Source organism: Mus pahari, chromosome 13 (genome assembly GCF_900095145.1).
Source record: "Mus pahari chromosome 13, PAHARI_EIJ_v1.1, whole genome shotgun sequence".
NCBI lineage: Eukaryota > Metazoa > Chordata > Mammalia > Rodentia > Muridae > Mus > Mus pahari.
This window is the reverse complement of record NC_034602.1, coordinates 10,444,910-10,463,797: the sequence shown is the minus strand read 5'-3', so window position 1 is coordinate 10,463,797 and position 18,888 is coordinate 10,444,910. Positions and strand designations below refer to the sequence as shown.

Genomic DNA, 18,888 nt, shown 5'->3' with positions numbered 1-18,888 from the left:
CACAAGGTCCCCTAGAGAAAGTACCCAAGGAGCTGAAGGGGGCTGCAACCCTATAGGTGGAACAACAATATGAACTAACCAGCACCCCCAGAGCTCGTGTCTCTAGCTGCATATGTAGCAGAGGATGGCCTGGTTGGCCATCATTGGGAGGAGAGGCCCTTTGTCTTGTGAAGATTATATGCCCCAGTACAGGGGAATGCCAGGGCCAGGAAGCAGGAGTGGGTGGGTTGGGGAGCAGGGCCGGGGAGTGTATAGGGGACTTTCTGGATAGCATTTGAAATGTAAATGAAGAAAATATCTAATAAAAAAAGAAAGAGTGAGTTAGTTATGCGTATGAGTTTTGGCTACATGTATTTATGTGCACCATGTATATACCTGGTGTTCAAGGCAGTCAGAAGAGGGCACTGGATTACCTGGAACTTGAGCTACAGAGGGTTGTGACCTGAACCCAGCTTTTCTACAAGAGCAGCAAGTGCTCTCAACCACTGAGCCATTTCTCCAGATCTCTCCTCTCCATTTATTTTACATTATCCTTGGTGACTTTTTTCTCTCCTTACATTCATCCACTTGGGTAATCAAGTCTGAACCTGCTTTCAAGCAGCTCTGCACACAGTACAGAAGCTCTACATTTTGCTATAAATGTGTCACCAACCTTGCCTGGGCCCTTCACACTATCTGGCCATCTAGGACATTTTCTCATTCTCCATTCACTCTCTTAGAGGACCATTTGTTTCACCCTACTCCATGTTTAACCTCTGCCAGTTCTTCCTCTCATAACTTCCTGGCTTAACTTTCTTGGCTCCTCTGACACACTGGGCACAGATTCTTTTAAGGGATAAAAGTCTGACTACATCATAGAAGCCTAACTGACCTGTCTGCTTGCTAGCTTTCTAACTTCATTTTCTACCCTCTCTTGCTTACTCTGTTCCAGCCACACTGGGTCATTTCTGCCAACTCATCCTTTTGCACTATTCCTGACTAGAAATGCTTACTCCCTAACTTGACACAGGTATCTTCTATCTGACCCAAAGACCTGTCTAATCAGGAGTGAGGGAGCATACCCACTTGTTACCAACAACAACCTTCTCTACCTTGTAGTCTTCCGTTCTTTTCCCCACACCATTTATTATTACTACTGGTAAATGACTTAAACTCATAGCATGGCCTAAATCAGTTTTGGCACAGGGATGGAGTTTCAAGAAATGTTTTCTGGGTACAGGGTATGCTTAAGTGCTAGAGTGCTTGCTTAGGTCCTGCATCCAAACCCTAGAACTGCAAAACTGAAAAGGAAAGGGAGATCAGTGTGTAAAAAATCACAATTTCAGTAGGGTTTACCAAAAGATAGTGCTACAGAGTGCATGCCCCTCAAAAAAAGTCTACAGGGTAAAGAATGATCACCAGAAATGGATTTTAAATTCCCTACATAGTTCAATGAAATGAGAACTGTGAGTGAACTATTAAGAAAGCACTGCAACATTGGTGTCCCTACACAGAATCCTCTGAAAAAAATGGAATATTATCATCTAAAGCAAAGAGCAAATCCAGAGAATTAAAAACCCTTGATTCTTGGTTGAGGCTGGGCTTAGTGGTATACACCTTTAATCCCAGAGGCAAGCAAGTTTGAGGTCAGTCTGATCTATGGAGATAGTCACAGAACAGCTAGGGCTATAACACAGAATGCTTCACACGTCTAGAGTTGAGAAGAGAGGGCATGCCAAAGACCTACCAGCAATTATATTCTAGTCCATGGTGACAATGGCCAATAAAGTCCACTTTAAGAGCTGTGAGAATTTCTAAGAACACAAACATGACTGAGGAGATAAAGGCATACAACAAATAGAAAAATAACCTAAAATCAGAATTCTAACAAGCTAGGAATAAAGGCTGGTTACATATCCACAAAATTAAAAACCAAGATAGCTGTGATGGTGTAGCCCTATAATCCTTTCGCCTGGGAGGCAGAGGTAAGCTCTTTACATTCAAGGCCTGTATGGTCAACAAAGAAAGTTCCAAGGTAGCCACAACTGCATAGGAAGACGGAAGAAAGAAAGAAGAAAGAAAGCAAGCAAGGTAGCCCAGGACAATTCCTCTCCCTTCTCTCCATAGCAAGAGCAGGTTCTTCCCAAACACTTGCACACTGCATACCAGTCCAGGCTGGAGAGATGGCTCAGTGGTTAAGAGCACTGACTGCTCTTCCAGAGGTTCTGACTTCAATTCCCAGTAACCACATGGTGGCTCACAATCATCTGTAATGGAACCCAAGGTCCTCTTCTGGTGTGTCTGAAGACAGCTACAGTGTACTCATAAACATGAAATAAATAAGTCTTTAAAAAAAAAAGAAAGAAAGAAAGAAAGAGAATACTACAGACTAGCAAGGACACTGGACCCAGTCACCTGTATTCTTTCAACAGAGTGTAACCTAGTAGGTAGAAGCACTACCCCAAAGACAATTTCCAGGGCTGGTGAGATGGCTCAGTGGGTAAGAGCACCCGACTGCTCTTCCAAAGGTCCGGAGTTCAAATCCCAGCAACCACATGGTGGGTTACAACCAAGATCTGACACCCTCTTCTGGAGTGTCTGAAGATAGCTACAGTGTACTTACATATAATAAATAAATAAATAAATTTAAAAAAAAAAAAAAGACAATTTCCAGTGAGCCCTGCAAGTCTTCTGTGCTAACTGCACAGAAATTTGATATAAGACTTCTTGCTCCCTCTAGTGGTTGTCAAGATCCACAAGCTACTTTACAGGGTTTTAAAACAAAAGTAACAGCTGGTATAGATACTTACTGAAAGTTTTTCCACATCTCCTTTCAGAACTCGTTCTAAGTAAAGCTGTTTAAGCTCTCGTTCCAACCTCGATGGCAGGCCAGGATACATGGTAGAACCTCCAGAAAGCACAATATGCTTGTAAAATTCAGATCTAGAAAGACACAGTGGATATTTATAGTTTCAGATTATGAAAATGGTACTTTTTTTTTTTTAATTTGGGGGCTTTGGATGAGGCTCAGCAAAGCACTTGCCTAGCATGCAAAAAGCCCTGGGCTCCACACCAGCACCACATAAGCCAGGTGACTATGAAGTAGAGGGAGGAAGATCAGAAGCTCAAGCCTCTGCTGGATTAGGACTGTAACATGACAGCAATGAGATACATCATGACATGGAAGGAGGAAAAAGAGTTCAACAACACCTATCACTAATGAGCTATCACTGCACAACAGATACAGATACAAGCCACAGCTCTAACTGAGCTGCAGCACGAAACTGAATATGAGGGTTGTGAATGACTTGGTAACAGTAAAGGTTCTCTAAGGTGCAAAACAATTCAAAAGCAAACATGCAATGAGTCTGCATTGTTCACTGGTGGCTGCCTTCTGAGCACGTCTACTGTGTGTGTAGTGTCCATGCAGCTATGCCATGCAGCACCCGGGCTCACCCAAGACTATGGCATGTTAGAAAATGGCTACTGTACGTACAGCTTCCCATCCTTACAAAAACATTACAGTAAACAAAGACATTATTGTTCTAAATCAGTATATTATTAACCAGCACTTGGGAGACAGAGGCAGGTAGACTATGTTCAAGGCAAGCTTGGTCACCATATTGAGTTTCAGGACAGCCAAGGCTACACAGAGAAACCCTGTCTCAAAGTAAAAACTAATATTTGAATTCCTAACTTTTTAGTTTCATTTAAAACAAAAATTGTTAAGTGAATTCTGACTTGAGATTAGCCCAGAATCTCCAATAATTTCTGAAATGGCCTTAAACATATTTGTGCCATTTTGTTCTTACTATTTTAAACCATGTCTAGATGTGTGCATCTGTACAGCAATACCGTGTGCATGAATGCAGTTCCTACAGAGGCCAGTGCTGTTAAGTTACAGACTCAGAGTTGTGAACTGTCTGACATGGGTGCTAGGAATGGAACTCAGGTCCTCTAGACAAAGAGCAAATGCTCTTAACTGCTAAGTTGTCTCTGTGGGCCATTCGTGTTTTATAAATGACTTGGAAGGGCTGGTGAGATGGCTCAGTGGGTAAGAGCACCCGACTGCTCTTCCAAAGGTCCGGAGTTCAAATCCCAGCAACCACATGGTGGCTCACAACCATCTGTAACAAGATCTGACTCCCTCTTCTGGAGTGTCTGAAGACAGCTACAGTGTACTTACATATAATAAATAAATAAATNTTNAAAAAAAAAAAATGACTTGGAAATGTCTACTGTACCTGGTATCAATGTCGGCTGCCTGGATTGTGTTAAAAAGCAATTCAGCAACACCAACCCCCTCAACATTGATCAAATGAGGCTGAAATAAAGCTTCTGGTGCTTCGAATCTTTCTCCTCCAACCTTAATAATACGTCCATCTGGAAGCTAGGAAAAATAACCAGGTGTTAGTCAGCAAAGTCACAACTTCTCAGCATTCTCTACACAGTATGTTAAATACATCGGGCCTACAATCAAAATTACGTAAAAGCAGTAAGATTTCCTCAAGTTTTCTTAGGTGAAACAAAATAACTCAGATGATGATGTTAACATCATACATACTCTATTGATCTTTTTTCTTACATACTCTATTGATCTTTTTTTCTTAGTAGCTAGCAATGTACTCAAGAAGAGACAGCATCTCAACAAGGCAGAAAACAAAAACTGACCCCCAAAAGCTATCCTTTGATTTACACATGTTCATACACACATCTATCTATCTTCCTTCCTTCCTTTTTTTGTTTTGTTTTTCTTTTTGAGACACGGTTTCTCTGTATAGCCCTGGCTGTCCTGGAACTCACTTTGTAGACCAGGCTGGCCTTGAACTCAGAAATCCACATGCTTCCGCCTCCCAAGCGCTGGGATTAAAGGTGTGCGCCACCACGCCCAGCACACATTTTCTTTCTTAAAAACCAACCAACCAACCAGCAGCCACAGCTGGGCGTGATGCATAACCTGCAATGCCAATACTTGAGGCAAGAGGATCATGAATTCAAGGCCAGTTTGGGCTGTTACCTATTGAGACATTATCTCAAAACAAAACAAAAAATTTAAGGAACACTGATTTTTTTTTTCTGCTACTACATCTTAAGTAACATTATCTAAGTGGTAAGTATAATTTTAACTTAAGCCAGTAAGATTTGGACAGTCCAACACATCAACATGACTTATGTAGAAATCCCCTACCTGCTGAACTCTGGTCTATACGGTTGGTTTGTTTGCCTCAGGCTTACAGAGATTTGCCTGTACCTGGCTCCCAAGTGCTGAGATTACAGGTGGGCACACTGTGCCTGGCAGTCATTCAGAGAGTCTGAGGCTGACCTATACACAGGTGGGCCTCAAACTCAGTAACGCTTCAGTCCCATATCAAATTTACTTAAGTTACAGGTGGGCACCACCATGTCTCGCTTTTTGTTTTTTGTGGGGGTGTTGGAAAGGGGAAAAGATGGCCTGGCCAAGCCGGTCGTGGTGACACACGCCTTTAATTCCAGCATTTGGGAGGCAGAGGCAGACGGATTTCTGAGTTCAAGGCCAGCCTGGTCTACAGAGTGAGTTCCAGGACAGCCAAGAGAAACCTGTCTCGAGAAAGAAAAAAAAAAAGGCCTGGCTATTAGTCCAGGCTGAGCGTGAACTAATTCACTGATTCTCCTGTCTTAACTAGTGTCCAACACAAATCAATCAAGCCTTACACTGTTAGTTCTCTCATGGTTTGCTTTATGCCATTTCCTTCAAAACAATTAAGATTGAAAATTGGGATCATAAACCACCAGGACAAACCTGGAGGTTAATAGACATTATAAAGTACATTTTTATTGTACCCTTAAAATGGCATCTTCTTTTTTGGTTGTTTTTGTTTTTTGTAGGGCAGGGGTTGAGTCAGGAGTCTCTTTATCCTTGGCTGGCTTGGGACTTGCTATATAGATTAGGCTAGCCTCAAGCTTAGGAATCCTCCTGCCTCTGCCTCCAAGTACTGGAATTAAAGGCATGTTCTACCACAACTGGTCTTTGACAATATTTTCTTCTCTTTTTTTGACTTCTGAGACAGGGTCTCACTATGTATCCTTGGCTGGCCTAGACTTCTGGAGATCACCATGCCAAGCTATTTTGGTTGATTTTGGAGGCCTCATGAGGTTGGTCTCATTATGTGGCGCTCTTGCCTCAGTGTTCTGAGTGTTTCTATTACAGCATGTGTTACCATGCCCAACACAAGTGTTCTTAAGCTAGGCGTGGTGACTCACCCCTTTAATCCCAGCACTTGAGAGGCAGAGGCAGGTGGATTCTGAGTTCAAGGCCAGCCTGGTCTACAGAGTGAGAGGAAGGTGGATTCTGAGTTCAAAGCCAGCCTGGTCTACAGAGTGAGTGCCAGGACAGCCAGGGCTGTACAGAGAAACCCTATCGCGAAAAAAACAAGTGTTCTTAAGCCCCGGGATCCAAGTTGGCACCATTCACAAATGTGTGCAACATAATGGATTTTAAAATAAATCTGAAACCAGACTGGGTTCTAACCCAGCCTGGGCTACAATGAGACTCTGAGGCAAAAAAAAAAAAAAAGCATGAGTATTTCCCAAAATACATCTCTTAGACGATTAGCTCCATGATACACTACAAAAATTTGAGGTCCATGCAATCCCACCATTCTGGAGGCAGAGGCAGGAGGACTCTGTACTACATATATAGTGAGACTGTCTCAGGATACTCCACCAGGCTGAGAAACAGGTACACATTTTCATAATCAAAACGCTTACAAGTCAGGCAACAAAGAAGTATTAATAATCTCCATAATGTATGACAATTATAATTGTGTTCTATTTTTATTACTCTTAAGCAACATTCCAGAGAAATAACACTGTACAAAACAAGTTGACCTATATTCTGAAGATGCTTGAATCTCAAATATGACCTCCATTTTTAATTATATTCTAATTTAACTCTTGCTTTAATTCACAATACATGGGATCCCTAATAACTAATCACAGAAACTTAACATAGCAGGAAATACTGAGAAATCATATGTAAACATATTACAATAACTAATACCCATGTTAAGGCCTAATCTGCTGGGCACATATAAGACCCTAGGCATGATATTCAGCAATATATATAAACATACATACATACATATATATATATATATGACCAAAACTCTGGCGTCTAGGTGACACTAATAAACACAGATGCCCCTTTCCACCCATAATGTATTTTACATAGGATACTTACTGTGTATGACTCAACTAACACTGTGGTCTCTAAGGCCAGCTTCTGCTCTTGCTCAATATTGTAACCCACATAACAAAGTTTTTCTTTAATCATGCGAACTGTCTCAAAATCAGCAGAATGGTTGAAGGCATATCCTCGCAACAGCAGCAGCTGGTATAAAAAAATAGCAGTAAATTAATAATCTATGAGAATGGGTTCCACTGAACAAAAGTTAATCTCTGGAGGATAAAATGGCTCGGAAGGTAAAAAGCACTCGCCATCTATGCCCGACAACCTAAGCTCAATCCCTGGAACCAACGGCAAAGCCAACAATGGTATACTGGGGTGATGCTAGAACTCTTGTATAGTGAGTTTTGTAAGTTATTTTATTATTTTAAATTATGTGTCTTTGTGTGGATATGTGCCTGAGAGGTTCAGAAGAAGGCATTATATTCCATGGGAACCAGAGTTATGGGCAGTGGTGAGCGGGCCAAGAAGGGAACCAAGACGTTTCTCTGCAAGGGTGGTAGGTATGTGCACTTGATCACCAAGCCAGCTCTCTAGCCTCTGTCTTTGTATAAATCAGTAAACAAACTAAAAAACACTACCTTTTATTATATTTTCCTCTCACTTACCTTGATAAGATACCTGGTAATATCCCTCCCAGCAATATCCAGCCTCCTTGTAAGATGAGGGAGAGAAAAGCCTTCATATACTGGGCAAATGTGAGTGACACCATCTCCAGAGTCCACTACTACACCAGTCAGTAAACCTGCACAAGAACCAGAAAGTTCTGAGTTAATTCAGAAAAATCAAAGCGAGAAAGTTTCAAATGTAGTAGAGATGTCACCCACAAAAAGCTGGCTAGTGAAGTGAGGCTTAGAGCATTTCCTTTCCTTTTTTTTAAAGATTTATTTTATGAGTATGGATATTTTGCTTCCACGCATATAGGTGTGCACCACAGGCATGTCTGATGCCATGGACAGCATGGAACTGGAGTTACAGACAGTTGAGGGCTGCCATGTAGATGTTGGGAATTGAACGCAGGTCCTCTGGAAGAGCAGTCAATGCTCCTAACTGCTGGCTGAGCCATCTCTCCAGCCCCTCTTTCTTCTTTTGTTTTTCTCAAGACAGGATCTCTTTATGTATTGCTGGCTGTCCTGGAACTTGCTGTGTAGACCAGACTGGCCTCATATTCACAGAGATCTCCCTGCCTCTGCCTCTGAGCACCAGGACTAAAGGTATGTGCCCCGAGGCTCAACTTTAGCACTTAATTTCTAATCACAGATGGCAGGCAGCATTTGCTCCCTGATTATTTCTTTGTAGTCTACTTACATGTGAAGTGGAGGGGAGGGGAACATGCATGCCACATGGTGCATGTGAAGTTAGGGGACAACATCGGGGGACTGGAGGGGCTGGTTTTCTCCTACCACCAAGTGTGACCAAGGATGGAACTCAGGTTTCAGACTTGGTGCTAAGTGGCATTACCCAAACTCATCTTGCCCTGGTGTTTTTCTTGTGAGGTTTTTAGTTTAATCATGTGCTTCTTTAAGAACTTGGGAAGAAAGACCTCCTATAATTTCCTTTCCAACCTAATCACCGAATGTCCTTAAGTGAAAATTTCTAAAATATAATGATTAATTTATGGAATTGTAGAAGGGTTGTAATCCAGCAATAAGGCTACTCTGGCTGGAATACAGACATGCCCTAAGCACATACCTTTAATCAAGCAATGAAGGTAAAGTTAGTTTGTAGAAGGAAGCACCTGTTTTTGAAAGTGATGCCTAACTGAGTAGCAACGTGACGAATTAAGGGAAAAATTTGGCAGAATAGGGTATGCCCAACTCTCACAGGAAGAGGAAGGTAGTAATTTGACTGGTCTAGTTATAGACAGGTTGCAGAGAGGGAACAGGCAGACACAATGAAGACAGAGCGAGCCAGAGAATGAGAAGAAACCTCAAGATTAGAACTGATTGCCAAAGTTAGTATGAGGCCAAACAGAACCTGCCAGCCAGAGTTCTTAAAGAACTATAAAGGGTGAGCTTATTCAGCAGTGAGTATCAGAGGCTGAAAACCTTCTAGGCCTGGATTAGATTGTATGGAGGCTGGAAGCTTCCAGGACTAGGCCTAGGTCAGCAGAGGGCAGTAAGCCTCAACGACAACAACTACTACAGGAGAATAAAAGTTACATTTACAGGAAACAACTGTGAAAAGTGACTATTAACCCAGTTACAAGATGGAAAGTGAATCTGCTAAGATCATCTGGTCAGGGCCGGTGCTCATACCAGAAACCAGCTTCCAGAAGGCTAGTGGTTGAAGAACCAAAAACTAGGTTATCTATCTCAAAAACCCCCAAAGAAGGCCACTAACAGAGAAAAACCCCACCCCTCACTTCCATTTAAGGGATGGCTAGAGTTCCTGGACAGCCAGAGCTACACAGTCAGGTACCATCTCAAAACAAAAGAAAAATACCATCAGCAACAACGAAAGCCTGTGATGGCGAGGTAATGTGTGAGCCTATCCTATGGAAGGCCTAGGTGGGATCCCCAGCCAAAACCCTATAAGCAACAGCAGTGACGATGAAAAAAGCTGTCATATTTCCTGTTTGCCACTGAAAAGATTTATTCTTGTTGTCACTTAAGGCAGAGTCTCAGCCTAGCCAAGAAATCGTAATCATACTGCCTCAGCAGCCCGAGCAATGGGGCTATAGACTGGAGCCACGGTGTGCACAGTGTCTGGCCCACGAGCTGACGAGGCTCTGAGAGCAAAGGCACTCTATACAGCAAGCCTGGTGAAGGGAGTGAGCTCTGGGACGCACGCTAAGGTGGGAGGAGAGAGACAGCCCACAAGGTTGTCCTGACTTCTAAATGTACACATGGCATTAACATCACTCCCCACCCACAAATACTGCTACTGTTAACAATTGTAATATAGTTAAATATATATAATTCTATTGTGTATGTGTATTTGTGTGTATGTACACCTGCCATAGTCACAAAAGGGCATGCAGTTACAGGCAATTGTGAGCCACCCAACATGGGTGCTGGGAATTGAACTCAGGATCTCTGGAAGCATAGCAAGTCCCCTTAAGCACTGAGTCATCTCTCCAACCTACAGCAGTAATAAGTAATAATAATAATGTCATTAAAATACTACTACTACTAGTAACATATCATCATTTTAAAGAGTTATTTATTTTATGTATATGAGTACACTAACTGCACAGATGGTTGTGAGCCTTCATGTGGTTGTTGGGAATTGAATTTAGGACCTCTGCTTCACACTGGTCAGCCCCGCTCAGGCCCAAAGATTTATTTATTATTATAAATACATTGTAGCTGTCTTCAGACACACCAGAAGAGGGCATCAGATCTCATTATGGGTGGTTGTGAGCCACCATGTGGTTGCTGGGATTTGAACTCAAGACCTTCGGAAGAGCATCATTATTATTGTTGTTTTGGCTTTTTGAAAAAGGGTTTCTCTGTGTATCCCTGTTTTTCCCTTCTGAGTGCTGTAATTAAAAGTGTGTGCCATCATGGCTAACATTAAAAAGACAAAAAAGAGCCAGGCGATGGTGGCGCACGCCTTTAATCCCAGCAGTTGGGAGGCGGAGGCAGGCGGATTTCTGAATTCAAGGCCAGCCTGGTCTACAAAGTGAGTTCCAGGACAGCCACAGAGAAACCCTGTCTCGAAAAACCTTAAAAAAAAAAAAAAAAAAAGGTTTGAAAAAAACCAAGAGTCAATTCTAAGGGAAACCGCCCTTTCTAGCTGGCATAGTGGAAAAAGCCTGTAATCCCAGTACTTGGAAGACAAAAGTGAAAAGTTTTAGGTCAGGCTGGCACACACCTCTAATCCAGCATTTAGGAGACAGAGGCAAGCAGGACTACCCTGGTCTACACAGCAAGGCCCAGGACAGCCATGGCTACACACAGTGGAACCTTGACTAAAAATAAAATAGTTGTAAGTCATCCTGGGTTATACTGGGAGTTGAAGGCCAGCCAGGGCTACATGAAATATTATTTCAAAAATAATAGGAAAAACAGAACTTCTAAGAACTCACAGTAAAAGAATTTACATGTGTGCATACCACAGCACACATGTAGAGAGCAGAGGACAAATTTTGTAGAGTCAGATCTCTCTTTCCACCCTTATGTAGAAACCAGAGAATTAAATTTCTTTACCTGGTGAGCCATTTGGCAAGCCCATTTTAACTCACAATTTTAAAACTATAATATATATTACTTTCTCATCTCCCTCCCTTTCGTTTTCTTATTATATAAATTTGCCTATGGACATATCATCATAAACATGCTTACTCTCATTTTCTTAAATAAATCTGCATTTTTATCTTTGACAAACATAAATTCATAAATATTCCCATTTTTAAATGGAAACAATCTGTTTTCTCTCTGATTAATGCCTCATAAACCTACTATTTTTCAATCCTGATCTTCCAAAGAAGATACTCTCTGGTCATTTGTGTGTCCTCGGGTACCTGCAGAGGACTGAGGGTTGACACTGGCTGTCTTCCTCAAGTGCTCTCCACTTTACTATGGTTTTAAAAGATTTATTTGCTTGTTTCTGTATGTCTATGTACCTGTATGATGTATCAGGAAGGTACCCTCTTGTATCTCTCTCTACCTACTCTTGGGTTTCTTCCTGAACTGGCTGGTGCTTCCTCTAGTAATTTGGAAGCCAGCAAGTGCCAGCATTCCTCCTGACTTCACATCTATCAGAGCTGTGGTTAGAAGGATATGTAGCTTTACATGGGTGCTGGTGTCTGACATCATGTTCTTGTGACTTTAACCATTAAGCTAACTCTCCAGCACTCACTTTTTCTTACTGAACCTGAAGCCACCAATCAAGACAGACTGCCTGGCCAACAAGGGCTCAATCTTGACCTCTTGAGTACTGGGATTACAGGCCTGTATGGTTGTGCATGGCTTTTATGTGGGTGCTGGTGATCTCAACTAAGGGCCTCAAGCTTTAGAGGCTAGCATATAGCCACTGTACTATCTCTCCAGCCCCGAAGACTTCCTATTTGAAAAAGATAAACAGGACTCTTTAGTCATCATTTCTAGTGCCATACCCTTTTGTCACTGGGTTGTCTGTCTTTTAAATTCCTGCTCTTTCCTATGTCTTCTCTGACCATTCAAACCTCCACCCGAGATTTCCCAATTCCAGTTAATCTCTTCTATCCACCCAGACTAGACCATGCAGATAGAAACCCCTTCCTAAAATAACAGGTCACTTCTTATTCAAAACAAATTTCTACAGGTAGGAATGGTAACAACAGTTGTTGTTGTTAAAATTTCCCTTTATCATGTATTTGTGTGAGCATGTGTATGCACATTGAGTACAGTGCCTATGGAGACCAGAAAAGGGCACCCACCCGGTCTCTGGAGCTAGAGTTGTACATGCTTGTAAGCTGTCTGACCTGGTTGCTGGGAGAACAGCAAGTGCCTTTAATCATAAAGATATCTCTCTTCTTTTTTTCTGAAAACATTAGTCACTAAGTTAGAAAGAAGCATGGCTTGTAGTTATTTCATTAATTTTACTGCACTACTGCTTCTCAAAATTAAGGAGTTAACAGTTACATACAGCCTGGTGGTAGTGGTGCACACCTTAATCCTAGCACTTGAAGACAGAGGCAGGTGGGTCTCTGAGTTTGAGGCCAGCAGATCTATAGATCGAATTCCAGGATAGCCAGGGTTAAACAGAAAAACCATCTTGAGCCCCCTGCCCCCGCCTCAAAGAAGCAGCAGCAGCAGCAGCAAAATTAAGATAGGCTATCTCCTCACTTGTCAGGGATTAACTTATAAATGTTACTAGGAAAATATATTAACATCAGGTTTCCTAAAAATTCCTTTAGGGTAGCTAGAGAGATGGCTCCATACTTACTGCTCTTGTAGGACCCACATAGGGTCCCAACACCTACAATGTAACTCACAACTGTCGGTAACTCTAGTTACAGATCTGGTGTTGCCTTTTAGCCTTTCTGAACACCAGACATGCACACAGAGCACATACATACATGCAAACAAAACAGTGACATATATAAAATAACTCATCCTTACCCAACATGGATTTCTCATTACAGGTTCAAGCTTAGGCCTTTTAAACGTCCCAAAACTGATGTTTATAAAAGTATTTATACAAGTTATTAAATTTTTTAACTTTAATTTTATGTGCATGGGTCTTTTGTTTGCATGTTCACTACTTGTGTGCCTGGTGCCTGTAAAGGACATAAGTAGACATCAGATCCTGAAACTAGAATTACACATGGCTGTGTGCCACCACATAAATGCTGGGAATTTAACTCAAACCCTCTGGGAAATCAGCTAGTAAATCCCTCTGCAAGTTCTATTTTAAAATGAAGAATGAGTGGAAGAAGGGAAGAAGGAAAAATGAAGCTTATGGTGTGGCTCAGGGGTGTAAGTGCTTCCCGCCCAACCCGATGACCTGAGTTTGATCTCTGAAACTACCATGGCAGAGAGAACTGACTCCTCCTGCTGTCCACCTATCCACGTGAAATGCTATGGCACATATATGACTACAGAGTGAGTTTCAGGATAGCCAGGGCTACACAGAGAAACCCTGTCTCGAAAAACCTAAAAAAACAAAAACAAAACCAAACCAACAAAGACTAGCCTGGTTTACCCTGAGTCCCAGATAGCCGAGGCTGTCAGGGAGACTCTTCTCTCAAAAAAGGAAATCAAGTGTGCACTTTTACTAACCTACATGTACAATTATGGAGCTCAGAGTAAAATTGATCTCTTAAAAGTTACAAAAGAACCACTTGAAACAAAAGAATACAATCCTTACTAGTATGTGTCATGCACTGAAAGATTAGGTAATTCCTCTTTTAGGAAGACTCTTTGATATGCTAAATCAAAATTATGTTCCTGAATCTTTCCAGTTAAGAACTTTCTTGAGGTACCTTTATACTTCAAATGCCAAAGACTCCTTTGAACATATTGAAAACCCTATAAATTCTCAGCTATGTTTTGTTGAATTATAAGACCATCAAAATCCAAAGAGCTCTTCCATGTGGGAAATGTTTTGTGCTAAATAGACAGGGAGAAAGACTGGCAAGATGGCTCACAAAGATGCATGCCACCAAGCCAGGTGATCTGAGTTTAATACCTGGGTCTATGTAGCATAAGAAAAGAAATCTATTCCTTAAAGTTGTCCTCTGTCCTACATACGGATGCAGATGTCTGCGCACATGAGCACACATGTACAAATAAACTAGGGGCTGGAGAAATGGTTTAATAGTTGATAGCACTCGATACTCTTGCAAAGAACCCAGAGTCTGGTTCCTAATATCTACATCATGTGACTCACAACTGTATTTTCCAGCTCCAGAAGATCCAAAGCTCTCTTTGACCTCTGCGGGCACTGGCACAAACGTGCATATACACAAATACATAAAACAAAGGACAGATGCTAATGACAATATCAAAAGAACCCATGCAGATCCATGAAGTGTCATCAATACGGCTGCAGATGCCTAAACATGACCGGAACAAGGATGACACCAAGAGACATAGTAATGTGGAAAGGGGAAAAATATATGAGGCTTCAATTCTAGACAAAAAATTACAGGAAACTAAGTAATGATGCACCACTGAAATGGTCCTTCCCAAAGAACACACCAACTAGTTATACAATATCAAATAAAAACATACATACAAGTAACAAAGACCGAGCAAGCTGTATTTATATATTGAGGAACATACACACACAACAACAAAGAAAAAAGTGGGGCAGTGGTGGCACATGCCTTTGATTCCAGCACTTAGGAAGCAGAACTCTCTATAGGCCAGGTTGGTCTATAGAGTGAGTTCCAGGATAAGCCAAGGCTACACAGAGAAATGTTGTTTTGAAAAACAAGGGAGAGGGAAAGGAAGGAGAGTGGGAGGAAGGAAAGAAAAGAGGGAGGGAGGGAGGGATGGAGGGAGGGGTAAAGAGAAAAAGCCATGATCTGAGAAACAAAAGGGAATACATGAGAAGGGTTGGAGGAGAAAAGGGAAGGGGGAAATGATATAACTGTTTCAAAAACTGAATTAGAGAAAGAGAGAGAGAGAGAACAATTTCTTTCATTAAAACTGACTCATTAGGAATGTGTTCCAAAATGTTTTCTCCCCAACTTACTGTGCAGTTGACTAGTACATGTGCTTTTGTTTTCTACATAGATACAGGGTTTCACTATAGAGCACTAGCTGGTCTACAACTCACTGTATAGGTGAGGTTCATCTGGAACTCACAGCCATCTATATGCCTTTGCCTCCCTCCCAACTGCTGGATGACCTGTAAGATTTTTGTATGGTGTCTTGGTTACTGTTGCTGTGATAGAACACCATGACCAAAGACAATGTGGAGAGAAAAGGCTTTATTTGGCTTACTACTCATCATCAAAGAAAGTAAGGGCAGGAACTCAAACACGGCAGGAACCTGGAGGCAGGAACCCATCCAGAGGCCATGGAAGAATGCTGCTTACTGACTTGCTCCCCCCACCCCCTCTGCTCCTCATTCTGTGCAGTTGTGGCTATTCTAGAACTCACTCTATAGACCAGGCTAGCCTCAAACTCAAGAGATCCACCAACATCTGTGCAGAGTGTTGGGATTAAAGGTGTGCACCACCCACTGCTGGGACTAAAGGCGAGCACCACCCAGCTTCAGCTTTTCTTAGAGAACCCAGGACCCCCCAGTCCAAGGTTGGCACCACACACCCTAACCCCAACCAATCACTAATTAAAAAAATTCCCTATAGGTTTGGCCTCTAGCCCCATCTTATAGAAGCATTATTATTATTATTATTATTATCATCATCCAGACAGGATTTCTCTTTGGAGCCCTGGCTATCCTAGAACTTTCTCTGTAGACCAGGCTGGCCTTGATCTCAGAGATCCACCTGCCTCTGCCTCCCAAATTCTGAGATTAAAGGAGTGGGTCACCGTTTTCTTTTCTTTTTTCTTTTTCTTTTCTTTTCTTTTTTGAGACAGGGTTTCTCTGTATAGCCCTGGCTGTCCTGGAACTCACTTTGTAGACCAGGCTGGCCTCCAACTCAGAAATCCTCCTGCCTCTGCCTCCTGAGTGCTGAGATTAAAGGCGTGTGCCACCATGCCTGGCTTGGGTCACCGTTTTCTTAACTGAGGTTCCCTCATGTATCAAGATGACATAAAACTACCCAGCACACTAATTCTTTGAAAATTTTAAAGCAAGCAAACAAACAAATAAATCAAGCCAATTCTGAGGACAAATTCTGTTTATTTTCAATAAAGGTTTTACTTTAATTTATTCTTATTTTGTGTACACAGGTGTTGCCTGCATGTGTGTCTATGTACTACAAGCCTGCAAATGCCCAAGGAGGCCAGAAAAGGATGTCAGAACTGAAATTACAGTTGTGAACCACTTCAAGGTGCTGGGAATTAAACCTGGGTCGTCTGGAAGAAAAGCCAGTACTCTTAATTGATGAGGCATCTCTAGTCTCTCTTAGTGTATAAAATGTTGAAATAGTTTAAAAGAAAAAAAATACACTTTTTTCTTTCTTTTTTTTTTTTTTTTTGGTTTTTCGAGACAGGGTTTCTCTGTATAGCCCTGGCTATCCTCCAACTCAGAAATCTGCCTGCCTCTGCCTCCCGAGTGCTGGGATTAAAGGTGTGCACCACCACGCCTGGCCAAAATACACTATTTTTTAAAAACCTGATGTCACTTTTAGCCTAGGTTCTTATTTAATGAAATGCATGTAATGGCACTATTGTGACAAATGACAAAGATTATAGCCGTGGGTTGGCCAAGAGGCTCAGGAGGTACAGTGCTTGCTGCACAAGGATGAAGACCTGGGTGTGGATCCCCATCATCTACATAACAACCAGGGATAGCAACACAGGCTTGCAATGTCCATGCTGGAGAAAGTGCAGACAGGAGGCTCCTGGAGGCTTATGACCAATCATGCTAGTCATCCAGTGGACTCCAGGTTACTATTGAGAGAAGCTGACTTTAAAAAGTAAGTAGAGAATGAGACAGACAGCTGGCGCCAAGCTCTAGCTTCCCAAGTATGCAGCCCTGTACACACATGCATATGCCAAGCACACAGGGACAGACACAGAACTGTAAGGTTTTTAAGAGGGACTATATAGAAGTAATGGGCTTCTCAGGTTTTGGTTTGTTTGTCTGACTAAATTTTATTTACTTTAATCTTATCTGCAACAATGTTTACCTGAATGTGTGTCTGTGTACCAGGTGCATGAAGTGCCCCTGGAGTCAGAAAAGGGCACTAGAACCTCTGGAAGCAGAGTCACAGATGGCCGTGAGCCTCCATGTATCCACAGAGGAACCTGAGTCCTCCACAAGAGCATCCCTTAACCACTGAGCCAACTCTCCAGCTCCCTAGTAATGGACTTTGGTGACAATTAAACTTCTGTGGCATACAGTATATGCTGAATTAATTTTCCTAAGTAAGCTAAGCTTACTTTACTTACCTTGAGCATACAGAGTCAAAACTGCCTGGATGGCTACATACACACCAGAAAACTGGTAAGTTTCAAACATCACCTGAAAATGGAAAGAGAAAAAAAAAGAGGGAGGTGCTTTATAGAGAAAACTCTATACACATTTATTTATTTCCTTCATGCTTGAAATACAGATCAGTTGATTTAGGTGCCACCAAAGGACCCTGAGCATCCATTCTAAACCAGTCCTTCTTGCCCTTATAAAGCCTACCTCTACCTCCAGTTGTGAGGGCAGGGTTCTGGATACTAACATGCCTGCAAGCTAGGAACATATAAACATCTGAGTTGAGTCTTGGATCATTTGTAAGTGCTACAAAGCAAAGACTTCTGAAGATATTATAGTCAGTTTATGAAAGAAAGCATCACACAAAATTTAGTAAACTGACACTACAAACAAACAAACACCTGCCTGGGACCAGCAAGATTACTCAGCCAGTACAGGTGCTTAGGACCCACATGGTGGAAAGAGAGAACTGATTCTCACAGGCGTCCTTTCACCAGCAGATACACGGGGTGGAGCTCATTTGTGCCTGTGCACTCTCACATATACACACAGACAAAAGCAGCAATGTAAAAAAAAAAAAAAAAAAAAAAAAAATCAGATTAAAGAAATAAAAAGACGTATCTTAGGACCAGAGAAATGGCTCAGCAGCTCAAGTTTAATCTCTAGAACCCACATGGTAGAAAGAAAAACTCCCCACAAATTGTCCATACATGGATACTCAAGTGTGCACATGCACATATAGGTAAACACACACCAAATAAATGAAGAAAAAAAGAAAAGGAAAGAAATATCTGCTTATTTCCCCCAAGCAGGGTCAAAACTGGCTCAATCTTCCCCCTCCCCAACCCCTGGTAATTAAAAACAAATAATAAAAGAAATAGGACTGGGGGTGTAGGTAATTCAGTAGAAAAGCTCTTTCTAGCTTGAATGAAACTCTGGGTGTGATTCCCTAGCAGTGGGCTGGCTGGCTGGCTGGAAAAATGAGGTGAAGACAAACATTAAAATACTAAGTTGTCAGATGCAGAGGTAGTTCAGCTGCCCAGCCCCCTGCCTCTATTTGAGTCCAGATTGTAACCCCCTTCACAATGAACTACACTGGAGGGAGGAGGCGTTTTCTTGGGCCCGCTCTGGTCACACCTGTGCTCATTCTCCGCATCCAAGTCAACTGAGTAGACCTTGAATGATGTGTT

The 18,888-nt window shown here is 42.0% G+C and overlaps 1 protein-coding gene across 2 annotated transcripts in view; it reads right to left on the bottom strand.

Annotated features, from left to right (window-relative positions):
- Actr2 (actin related protein 2) overlaps positions 1-18,888 on the bottom strand; it is a 46,144-nt gene that overhangs the window by 7,561 nt on the left and 19,695 nt on the right. For both annotated transcript variants that reach the window (XM_021210708.2, XM_021210707.2), the window contains 5 exons: positions 17,665-17,737; positions 7,813-7,949; positions 7,199-7,348; positions 4,224-4,369; positions 2,790-2,922 (listed from right to left, as the gene is read on the bottom strand). In XM_021210708.2, the coding sequence (XP_021066367.1) occupies positions 2,790-2,922; positions 4,224-4,369; positions 7,199-7,348; positions 7,813-7,949; positions 17,665-17,737 (639 nt within the window). The remainder of the gene's footprint in view (positions 1-2,789; positions 2,923-4,223; positions 4,370-7,198; positions 7,349-7,812; positions 7,950-17,664; positions 17,738-18,888) is intronic.